Here is an 11657-nt window from a genome sequence, read left to right as displayed (position 1 = left end):
ATCATCCATAAAACGCAGTCAAAAAGGACTTCATTTAATTAGTGATATGTAAAGACTTTTGCATAGAAAAAAGGTTAACAAAGTAATGCATAAAAGACCGACTAGGTACAGTATTTTTAAAACAAATATTTTAAAGTATATTTTGCATAATGTTTAACATTTTCAATGCTTATTGCTTTCTCCACACAGCAGAGAAATCAAGTGCATAATAATACATGCTGTGTTTTATTTTTATTTTCTTTTTTTTTACATAAAATCTCTAGTTCTTGACTGGTTGTATTAAAATACTTAGGTTATTTTAAGTCACTGTAATAAAAAAATGAAAGCAAACCATTTTATGCAGCACTAGTTATCTGGGTATTGACAAAATAATTTACTCACATCCCATTAATACATTCATTTTGGTTTGGAATCAAACCCACATTACAATGTTGGCATGCTAATAGCCAATTTAAAAGTCGTCCCTACCGTAACTTCATTCATACCCAGAGTGATCATTCTCCCAGAAGTTGATAGTGAATAGAAGAAGGATCTTGCACTGAATCGGCTAAAAGTGAATGTCCAAATACAGCTAAATAAGTTGAACTCTTACAACACTGAATCTCTTGTATTGGCATGAATCAACTCTATCCAAGTGTGCACACTTTCAAAAGGTGGCTACTTCTGGGTGCATGACAAATTCACTGTTTGTGCAGATAGGAGCTAGCACCAAGTTTAAGCCATAAAAATGGGTGCCTCAGGGCTCACAGGCAGTACTGAAACGTTCATTAATCCCAGCACTGATAAGATAATTGCTTTTGCCAATGCTATGCTAGACGTCACAATTTGGCAAGTCTGTACAAAGAAAGTGAACTAAGCGAGAACTAGGCCTGTCAAACTAAACATTCTTCCTCGGCAATCTTTTGGCTAAAAAAACCTTTCTCCTCCAAGAGCACGATCTGCCCCGGAAAAGTATCCTAGTTCTGGAGCTGAACGCAAAATTTCCCCTCTCTCCCATATCCATACCTGTGCAATGTTATTTGTTTTAGCAGAACACACACACACATATATATATATATTTATTTATTATTTTTTCAATGTCAGGCACTTATGAAACTGGAACTCCTTTTCTACTCCTTTTCTAGCCTGGGGAGACCTGGTAGATGCAATCCCTCATCTCTCTGCCAAACAAGGATGCATAGCTGGAGAACTATTAGTTCTAATGTCTATGTATTCCTACGTGTGTTGCAGGAAACCTCTACATGCCGACATGGTCACACTGTTATGAAAGCCATTGCTGCTCCCTCAAGGTGCCTCCAGCAAGACGAACGGAGAAGAAGAAGAAGAAGAAGGTGTCTCCCCATGTCCTCTCCGACACCGGCAGTGAGGATGGATAATCGCCGCTCCTCGGTGGGCTCGCCGGCACCGCTCAGGCCCTTCGGGTGAGGCTGAGCAGGGAGGACACGGCGAGTGCCGGGGCCGGGGCTGGGTGCGGGGATGGTGGCTCGTGGCTGTGAGCACATGCACGTGTGCTGACAGGGAGAGGAGGGAGCTGCAGTGGGAAGAGCTGTGTGTGGCCGGGGGGGGACTCTTAAAAGGCTCCAACTTCAGTCCCCCAGGGTCGGTAGGGTTTCGTGCCGCCGCCGGTGCCAGCCTGCTGAGGGCTGGCAGAGGCTGACACGGCCAGCGGAGGGGTGATGGCGGTGGCCGCGGCCACGGCGGCGGCGGCCGCGCTGGGGGGCAGCATGGGGAAGGTGCCGGTGAAGGAGAGGGGGAAGCTCTGGGCTGCGGCTGTGGCTGCTGCTGCCGCGGCGTGAACAGTGGCCGACAGGGACAAGAGGGAGGTAGAGAGAGGAGGGACACAGGGAGCGATGCTGCCGGCGGAGGGGACTCTGAGGGCGGCATCGGCGTGGGCGAAGGTGGCCGTGAGCAGGGCGGAGCCGTGAGGGGGCACGTCCGAGGAGAGTCTGCACGGGGCGGCATCGGAGGCGTGGAGTCCGTTCGGCTGCAGCAGAGCGGCCGGGAGGTGGTGGAAGGCGGCGGCCCAGTGGTGAGGGTGCAAGGGATGGTGGTGGTGGTGGACCATGGAGGAGGTCATGGCAGCAGCTTCCCGCTGAGAGGCGCAGGTGCTCAGGTGGGACACGAGTCTAACGCGCAGGGGGTCGGATGTGTCGAGACCTTCCACCGAAGTCAGGTACCTCGCCACTTCTGTCAAGCACTCCCGGAAGCCGATGCTCATGAAATCCATGGCCAGGGAATGGGCGTCAAAATAACCTGCAAGGGGAGGGCAAAATACATGTTGAACGTGGAGCTGGCCAACCCAGTCCTGGCTCAGCCACCGCATTTCCCGTTTGCCATTTGTGGGTTAAGATGTGCAACAGAAGTTTGTTCTCTGGTCTGTAAAATGATCTCGGTGACCATCCCTGTAATGTAATAGGCTGCAGTTGTTTATGCAGACCATATACAAATGAAAATAAGTAAGTCCATAAGACACTTAAAAAGATACATGATGCCTCTCCTGAAATTCCTCAGCAAGCTGCTGCAGTGCAATGTTGATCCTGTATGTGTGAATGAGATGCTTATCCACACAAAGAAACAGGCTGGAGATCAGAGAGCTTGCATGTACTACCCTGCCTTTTCTTCCCTACACTGGCATTCATCCTAATGCTTTCAAACTATTTCTTGACATTGTGAGATAGTTGTTGTAGCTGCTGCCGGGGTCCCTTCTACTTCACAGAGTCATTAAGACAATATGACATACGGTGTTGCTTAACTACAAACAAAAAACATCTTGTGATGACTCTGCAAACACACAATAAAAAGCTTTACTGAGAAAATGTTTTATGTAATGCCATTGCTAATTTGGAGATGGAAGACTGACAGTCATATGGCCCATGAGGTATTTCAACAAACAGCAACTGGAGCTCCATAGGCTTGGGACAAAAAAGCATTTGAAAAAAAAAAGTTTTATTAAATGCACATGAAAGGATACTCCCTTTCTAAAAGGGTTGAGCATAAAATCTTGCATTTAACTTGCAGCTCTTCAACTACAAAAACCTATTCCACTTTTTGGAATTTTCCTATTTTAGTTTAAATGTTGTCTCCTTGGGGCAATAATATCCTATCCACTCCCAAGTTGGCATGGTGTTTATCCTCTCACTTTCAATGAAAATTTTTAGGTATGCATGACTGTGATGTGTGTGAGTATATAAAGATCAAGTGCCCCTCTTACAGTGGAACATGGCAGCAATGCCTTGTACTCTGTCATGAAATAATCTTGGCCTTTCTGAAAAATGCTAGCACTTTAGATGCTTTTTTTCATTTTAATCAATTTTCAGGCTAGAAAGAAGCGCTTCCACCACTGCATGCCCACATTATAGAATTAACTCAGGCACATTTATCCATGTTGCTCCAAATCCCCTGCCTGCTATACACTCCATCTTGCCAAATCACGACGGTGCTTTTGCTGCAAGCCTACTTGCTCATCTGAACCTGAGTGAAACTCTGGCTCAGCCAGCAGATCAACGAGTTGAGGACTCCCGTCCTCAAGTGCTGACTCCTCACAGCTTTCCTCCTGCCAGGTCCACTGCGACCAAAGGTTTGAGTGAGCTCCTGAGAACCAAAGGCCAGGTGTGCCAGCAGCAGTGAGATAGCAGGGCACCTTCTCGGGTGCCAGTCAGCCTGGCGTGGGGACTGCTTCTGTGCCGGAGGCTCCAGGACCTCCAGCAGCATCAGAGGGGCTGACGCACAGCCAGAACCACTTCCCAGCCCTGGCCATGAGTCAGCCAGCCTGGGAGTCCTGAGAGCACTTGGCTCAAGCCAGGGCTTCCCGGCCTCCCTCCCTCCTGGACTGGAAGACATGTGGGGGATGTGGTTGTCACCAGCTTCCCCTGAGTCTGAGCTGCTGGCTCTGTGACAAGCCATCCCAAAGCCCTGGTGATCCTGGCTCCCTTTCAGTCTCCTATGGTGGCCGAGGCATGAAAACAGAGGCTAGATGAGATCTGGGACTCCCAGGCTCCATTATATTTTGATGGTTATCTTTTCCCGGTTTCCCCTTCACCAGCTTCCCCCTTCTGAGAGAGACTTAAAAATGTTGCTTCTCATTTCTTTCCCAACCCACAAACATCCTCTACCATGTGCACATGCCAGTGTTTTGTAGTGAACAGGAACTCTTGGTTTTACCTCATCTGTCCTGGTAACCCACCTGCTGCACACAAGTCATTTAGGCTACATGAACCCATGCACTGACCCAGGTGTCACTCACTCAAGATAAATTTGTAGTGAAGCTTCAAAAAAACCACACTGAGTTCTCTACAAACAACTCACTGTTGACAAATCACTCCTCCCCTGTGCTTGCTTGCACCATCAGCAAAAAGCCCTGGCCTTAGGCCAAAATAATAGCTCAATGTGAATAGGAGACTGTCCACAGAACTGTCCACACCTGTGTCAGGGTGGCAGAAACACAGAGCCTGCACAGGACCTGAGAGGCATCTGCCTGCCTGCCTGCCCAGGCAGCTCTGAAAAGCAGAGAAGGGGCAGAAGCAGTGTTGGGTTTCTCTCCCACACTGCCCACCTTGGGATCAGTGTGCTGAGTGGTGGCCAAGCCCATCCTGACTTGCCCCAGTCCTACCCACTCCCCATCATGGATGTCCTCCTTTCTGTGTGAGGAAGAGGACAGTCCTTAATGCAGGGCAGCATATGGGTATCAGGACCCATTTCTCCTTTCCTCAGAAAGAAGCGATTGTCCCTGGTAAAAATGACGAAACTAATTTTTTTGCTGATACAAAAAAAATCCTCTGGCACACAAAGAGGGAAATAAATACAAATAAAACAAATATCTACTTTAAAAATACTCTAAGAAATTATATTTAAAACTGTTAGTTAGATTACAAAGTAAAACATTAAGCAAGCAAGAAATGCAGGCTTAAACTTTGCCCAGTACTCAAACCTCTTTTTCTTACAGTTTCTTAATCTGTGCAGTGAGATTACTCTTATCTCTAGGACAGAAGGAGCAGATAAAGTTGTAGTATTTGTGAAGCGATCAGGTATTATTGTGATGGGCCACCCACCGTGGATCACGGTGTGAAAGACAGCAGCAGAAATAAGCCTGCATTGCCTGTCCCTGCACCACAACACTTCATCCTTTCCCGCACTGCCACAGCTATGCCGGTGTCAGCTGGGGCAGGAGAGACATGGAGCAGAGACCAACCAAGGAAGAGAAGAGACTGCAAGACCTGGGACTGCTAGCAACATCCAGTTTGTCCAACTGGAGCCAGAGGCTGGGCTCCACCAACACGTCTCTCTGTCCCGCAGCTCCCATCCCAGGCATTTCATCCCCTGCCCCACTTGGCCACCTGACCTGACCCATTTATAAAAAAATACTCTGCATATTTTTTTGGGGCAGGTAAACCAGGGAAGGAAGCTTCCTGATAGGTCTCCATTTGGGTTCACCTCCTGGCCGTCCTGCTGTCGGTGCAAACATTGGAGGGCTGGGAGCTGCTGCAGCTCCTCAGAGAAACAATATGCAGCGTGATGTGGGGGTCAGGCTGGGATAGCTGGGCCACACATCGCATGGGGAGGATGAAACGAAACAGCCACCACTTCCCTCAGCAGCCAAGCACTCTGTGCTCCCTGCACCAAGGGAGACAGAGCTTGTGGAACCAGCACACAGCCACACACTCAGAGAAGGCACCATCACTCGGATGGTGTGGTGCCTTCTGTGCACAGAGGATCCGAATCACCTGAACACAGACTGCACAACCATGATCAATTCTGGCGTTTTATAACTTTCAAGAGTGTATCTTTAGCAACTACAGTGCTTTCTCAAGGACTTTTTACATATATGTTAACCTTCTATTTAAATTTTGTACATTTCCTGAGGAACCAAGAGACATGTCTGTTACCTGATGGGCAATAAAATTCCTTTCATCTCTTATCAAACAAGTTACCCATAACTTTTAAGCTTAAATGGACTCCTAGAAAAAACTCCTTAACACCTAGAAAAAAGGTGTGTCAGCTTGGCATTAATTTTCACAAATAACAAAACACCAGCTTTTAACATGCTTTCCTATTGCCATCTGCTGTTAGGCTCACACTGATTCTGAGCTGAGTTTTTAATTGCTGCAAGGTACGGAGAGGAGCATAATTCAGTCATGCACTAAAAACTTTGGTCAAAAAAAAAAAAGTAAGAGAGACAGCAGCAGTTTCTTTTCTAGCCTTTACCTATATGGCATAGTGGGTGAGTGAAGAATCAGCTGGCTTCCATTACAACAATTCAAAGCATGATCACGGTTGATGGCACGGGACGTGGGACCATGCTTATGGAATGCCAGCAAGTTTTTTGCTCCAAATAAGTTCCAAAATCATGACTACACAGAACACCTCGTGGGTGGCTGAAACCATTTGGCCTCCAGCCTTGGGACTGTCAGCTTGCACAAGCGAGGTACGCTCAACTCCTGATGCTCGGCTGATCTAATGGGTCAGCGAGTGCAGCCACTGCGTCATGCCAGCACCCATTAACAGGGAGCTATGCCAGCCTCTGACACACAAATATAGCATAGAAATGTGAGTGCAGAGAGCACTACCTGCCTACCCACTTCAGATACCTGGAGATGCACAGAGCAAGACTGGGTTTTGTTCTGGTGAATGAGATGGTCTAACCTGGAACTGAAAAGTCTTTCCAGAACAAAGAAAATATTTAAACATAAATTAAAGTTCTTCTCCGTTCACTTACTTCAGTATAGCAGCTCAATAATGAGGTTTAGCATCAGGTTTTTTGCTACACAATTGTTGCCACAAACCTCCTGTTTATGTTTGGTGTTTGCGTATTTGTTTTGTCTCCCTGTGCAGATTTCAGTGCTCTTTGGAAACCCCAAACAAATCTCTGACTGGGCTGCCTGTGAATGAAGCCTTTACTCCCACAGTGTTATGAAAGCAAACACAAGCCCAGGGTCAAGTACTTCTTTTGTCCCAGTAGCTCTTTCCCACGAGTTCAATCCTGCCATTAGCATTGATTTCCACTCCTTTAATCTGGAAACGCCTATCACAGCTCCTCAAAGCACTTTTTTTGATGAGACTTCCCCAAATATTAGAAAAAAAAGTTGTTGGCTCCTTACCTTTCCCTCCTGTTGCCTGCAGCATCTTCAGATGATCCACTGTCATTTGCAGTATTTCCGCTTTTTCTAATTTGGCAGATCCCTTTGAGATAAGAGACACATATAAATAAAGGCTTACGAGTACTAGAAACTTGAATTTGATATACTTTCCACTGAGCTCAGCCTTATGGTTTCAATTTCCCCTATCATTAGGACATTCTCTGCTTAATTCTTTCGTGAGCATCTGCTTCCCAGACTTGGTCTAAGGACTAATACCATCTCCCTAATTTCCCTTTATTAGGGCTATACCTCAGCAGCTCTGGCCTTGAAGGCAGTGTAGAGATGACATCTTCAAGAAATGAGAGAAATACATAACTTTCTGGACTTCCCTTTTAACAACAAACACAAGGGGAGAGCTGGCAGGAGGGGTCTGTGTGGCCACAGGTTAGGACCCTGCTGCAACGTTACTTTTTGTGCTATTACCGGTAGGTGTCCCTGCGGACACACACCCAGCACTGTCCCTCTCTTCATGGCCTGTTAATTTGCAATGTGTCATTTGGTTGTTGAATATTCCATTCTCATTTTTTGACTGAAAAAACTGCCACACAGTCCACAGTATTTTAAGTTAGCGAGAGGACTACTTTGCAAAGACTAAATAGTGCGAAAGAGTGTAGCTCCTCTGTCAGTTAAAATCTTTTCTGACACTAAGAGTGGCTCACAGAGCTACAAGAGATACTGGAAAAGTACAAAATAGAACTCAAAAGGCATTATTGATATATCAATGTATAAATAAAACTATTTTGCTTGGCAGCATTCCCTTGGATATCTGGAACACACCCAGACAACACAAATGTTATTCCAGTGCAAGAGATCATCCCTTGGCATCAGTTAAAATCAGGGCCACGCAAGCTGCAGCCACCAGTGGATCACATCCTGCCAGCCAATTTTTTCTCTCTTAGTTATCATCTGGGCTACCTTACTGTCTCAGCCAGCTTCTCCCAGGTTGCACATTTTTGAGCTGGGCAAAGTTTGCCCGGTGCTGTGCAGCCGTGCTTCAGAGTGCTCATCTCTGCCCCACTCGAGAGTAACACGGTGGCTTGGGAAGGGAGGGAGGCGGAAGCGAAACTAAACCTCCAACTTGGAAACTCCAGTGAGCTGAATGTCAAGGAGCTGGGCAAGGACTGATGACTTCGTCCTTGGCATATTGTGGGAAAATGGTGGGATTTTCTGATTCAAATACAGCACATGCTCATTTTTATGGCAGTGCCTTTTTTTCAATCTGCTTATTGCTCTCAACGTACCAACATTGATGTGCGTGTGAATTTTTGGTCAGAATTCCCCGTTTTACATGCAGCTACATCCTGTAGCTTTCACAGACTTCATCTTTTCCATAGACACAGTACAAGCCGTCTCAGTGAGAGTGACTAATAGCTAAAAACTGCATGGTGCTGGGTAATTTCCAAAGGCTCTGTAGGACTTGTTTTATAATGTTTGTGGTTTTCAAGAAATAAACAATAAGATGGGACAAACAACTGTTGTCTCTTGCCCCTGTTTATCTAGCTGAAAATATCCCTGTCACTGTTTTGCCAGAACCAACGCAAGGGCACAGTGACAACTACCAGTTACTAAAAATCATATTGCAGGTGACACAAGAGATGCTCTCAACCAACACTTCAAATTTATTTTTTTCAGCCAGCTTTTGCTCAGGCCAGGGATGAAACAGGCCTAACACGGCGTGGTGTTTGCCACGTAGTTACCACTTATATTCAGCACCTCCCAATCCAGCTCTCAGATTTTACTTTCTGGGTTTATTTTACTATTACAAGGAAGTCAGGTTATTTATTTTCAGATGTTTCATTTTTATTGAAACATAGTGTCAGTTGCACATATCCAGCAATCTTCAGACACTTCTAGCAAAACAGGAACAAGGCTGAATATTGAATCAAAGCCCAAAAAATAAAATTCAAGATATGGAAAAAAAATTTGAATGGAAAAAACAAAATGCCTTTTTTTTTTTTAATAAAACATTGTATTCTAATCTCTTGGTCTGTAATTTCATGACCAAGGAGCTGAGCTAAAGTTAACTGAATCCTTTCAGACTTCCTACTAAATACTTTCTCACTGAAAGTCTGAATATATCACTGACTTCACTAGCTGACAAACATGGGCCTATTCCACCTCCTAATGCACTGGTTCTAAAGAGTAATCTTAAAACATGAATAATCCAGACTGTCTGCTCCCTTTTCAGGAAATTGGACTGATTTGCTTGCAATGGAAAGTATAGATTTGAAAAAAAAAGGTCTGTTAAAGTAGCGGCAGAGTAAATTATATTTAAAGATTTAGACAGAAAGCTAATTTACATACAGGTTTGGGGAGTTGTGTTGGGTTTGTGTATTTTAATTTTTTATTTAATATGGGGTAAAGCACATTTTTAACAAAACCACTACTGGAATTCATCGAAAGAACAGAGGCAACATGAACACAGTTACCCTTAAGGGAAAAACAAGCCAAAGAATGGAAATGTTTTTCAGCCTTATAATGAATTATGTTTCTAATAGTTTTGCCACAACAAAGCATTTTATTGAAATGCCTGCTTTGTGCCAGATCAGGACACATACAGTATTATTTTAATGAGATTTACAAGAGAACTAACATTGCCAGATGAGATACAGAATTTATATTAAAAAAAAAAAAAAAGCTTACTTGTTTTTCAAAAGCAGTTGGCACAAGCCGCCTCAGCTCTGATAAACTGTTATTTATACGATCACGGCGCCTTTTCTCTATAATCTATTCCCAAAAAAACAAAACACATTAAGTTTATAAAAATGAAGGGCAAAATCACAACACGCATGCAAATTGTCAAATGCAAAAATAATTAAATGAAACATACCCCTCTTCTTTTCTTTCTGGCCATGATCTGAGATGTTGTCGTTGGGGAATTTGATCGAATGACAGAACTATTACTTTGCCTGTGAAACAATAAAAGTACGTCAGGTGTTGCACAACTTGACACCGCTCTTGGAAGACACCTTAGGTCACCATATTACATATGCATAGTCCCTCTAATGCCATTTTCAGTGCTTTTAAGAAGTGCCTTGCGTTGCACAGTGTTTTTGAAGACAGCAATGCATTTCAGTTTTGACTACCCCAGCATACATTTTGAATTGACATTTTGAATTTTCCAACAATCTGTAGGAAATAAAGTCCTTTTCTGTAGACAGTTTACTATCCAGTGCAGATTTCATTTTCTTTGCATATAAAGTCCTGCCTACCAAGCAGAGGCTGAAGAACCAGGCCCAAATCCACATGAACCATCTCTATATGGCAACAGCAGTGGTGAGTGGACATACCCGATGACACAACCTCTGCCAGGCCTGCTGGCTTTTGACATTGCTGCCCATTGCTACACAGTCAGTAGATGGTCAAGTACGATGCCAGGTGCCCAGCCCGGCTCTGTTGCATTGTCCAGGAGTGGAATTCAAAATCTGCTTTTAAAACTATACTACCCACGAGGACAAAGTTGCTCTTATTTCATCATGAGCGCGCAAAAAAAAAAAAAATCAGTATCTTTTAATACTTATTTAGCCACCGATGAGGAAGAGAAAGGGCTCTGGTACATGAACCTCTAAATTTGCAGGAGGAGCCCTGAAGCCCCTCAGCGTCCTCGCAGCGCGCCCAGCCCGACCCTCCCTGGGCAAACACCACTGCCCGCCCTCGGCTCGCACGGCGGGTTTGCTGAAGTTCAGCTGCTGAGGATCCCTGCTTACTTTCCACGGCTCATTTCCCACTGGCGCCGTGGGAAATGAGGTTGTTCGGCCTGATCAGGAGCGATTTTGGAAAAGGTCTGATTGCAAATGGCAAATTAAGCGGCGCTAATGAACCGCAGCCCGGTGGCTCACACAGCTACTGGAGTGCTGCGTATAATTTCGAGGCTCGGGCACTCCAAGCGCGGGGCTAATTTTTGGTGGACTACGAGCGAGCTGCCAGCTGACCTGGAGGTCAAGGGGGTGTCCGGGTCTCCCCCTCGCCCTGCCCCAGCTTGGGGCGCACCCCGGCCCGCGCCCCCGACGGAGACGGCGGCCCCGGGGGTGCCTCACTTACCCCGAGTAGTTGTTCTCGCTACCCACGTCTATAGTCTCGTCCATATCGCTGTCTGAGGTAGTTTCCTCGCAAGGTCGCTTCATCGTGCGCACGGCGCGGTGGCAAAGATAAATAAATCCGGGGGGGCTCCGGGCACGGCACAGCTCGGCACAGCACGACTCCGCACCGCCAGCAGAGCAAACCCTCTCTGAGCCGCTTTCCCACGCCGCGGCACAGCCTCAAGCCCGACGGCCCGCCCCCGGCAAGGCCCGCCCTGCCGAGGGTGACGGCCGGGGGCCGCCCACCGCCGGGGCGCGGAGGCGTGCGGAGGAGCGGGCGGCCGCCCGGCGGGGTCCCGCCGCCCTCGGCTCGCGGCAGGCGGGGAGCGGAGCCGGCACGGGGCCGAGGAGGGAGGGGTACGGGGTTCCGAGCATCCTCAGAGCTCGCCCTGCGGGGAGAAGGAGCAATACTGGATTCCCAGCCCTCCGATGCTGCCGGAAGAAG

At 46.5% G+C, this 11657-nt stretch overlaps 1 protein-coding gene across 1 annotated transcript; it reads right to left on the bottom strand.

Moving 5' to 3' along the window:
* Positions 1-13: 13 nt before the first annotated feature.
* On the bottom strand, positions 14-11434 carry HEY2 (hes related family bHLH transcription factor with YRPW motif 2). Its single transcript, XM_054629820.2, has 5 exons — positions 11175-11434; positions 9964-10042; positions 9777-9860; positions 7095-7176; positions 14-2253 (listed from the first exon to the last, which is right to left on the bottom strand). Exons 1-5 carry the CDS (start codon positions 11255-11257, stop codon positions 1571-1573), a joined length of 1011 nt encoding a protein of 336 aa, XP_054485795.1. The 5' UTR covers positions 11258-11434; the 3' UTR covers positions 14-1570.
* Between the last annotated feature and the right edge of the window lie 223 nt (positions 11435-11657).

Source organism: Agelaius phoeniceus, chromosome 3, assembly GCF_051311805.1.
Source record: "Agelaius phoeniceus isolate bAgePho1 chromosome 3, bAgePho1.hap1, whole genome shotgun sequence".
Taxonomy (NCBI): domain Eukaryota; kingdom Metazoa; phylum Chordata; class Aves; order Passeriformes; family Icteridae; genus Agelaius; species Agelaius phoeniceus.
Note: the sequence above shows the minus strand (reverse complement) of the source record. Positions and strands in the feature narration are given on the sequence as shown.

Excerpts from the sequence above, each read along its gene's own strand:
- HEY2 (XM_054629820.2), bottom strand. The coding sequence starts at position 11,257 with ATGAAGCGACCTTGCGAGGAAACTACCTCAGACAGCGATATGGACGAG. Across the intron at positions 10,043-11,174 it reads AGCGAGAACAACTACTCGGG|GCAAAGTAATAGTTCTGTCA; the intron begins GTAAGTGAGGCA and ends ATTGTTTCACAG. Across the intron at positions 9,861-9,963 it reads CCAGAAAGAAAAGAAGAGGG|ATTATAGAGAAAAGGCGCCG; the intron begins GTATGTTTCATT and ends TTTTGGGAATAG.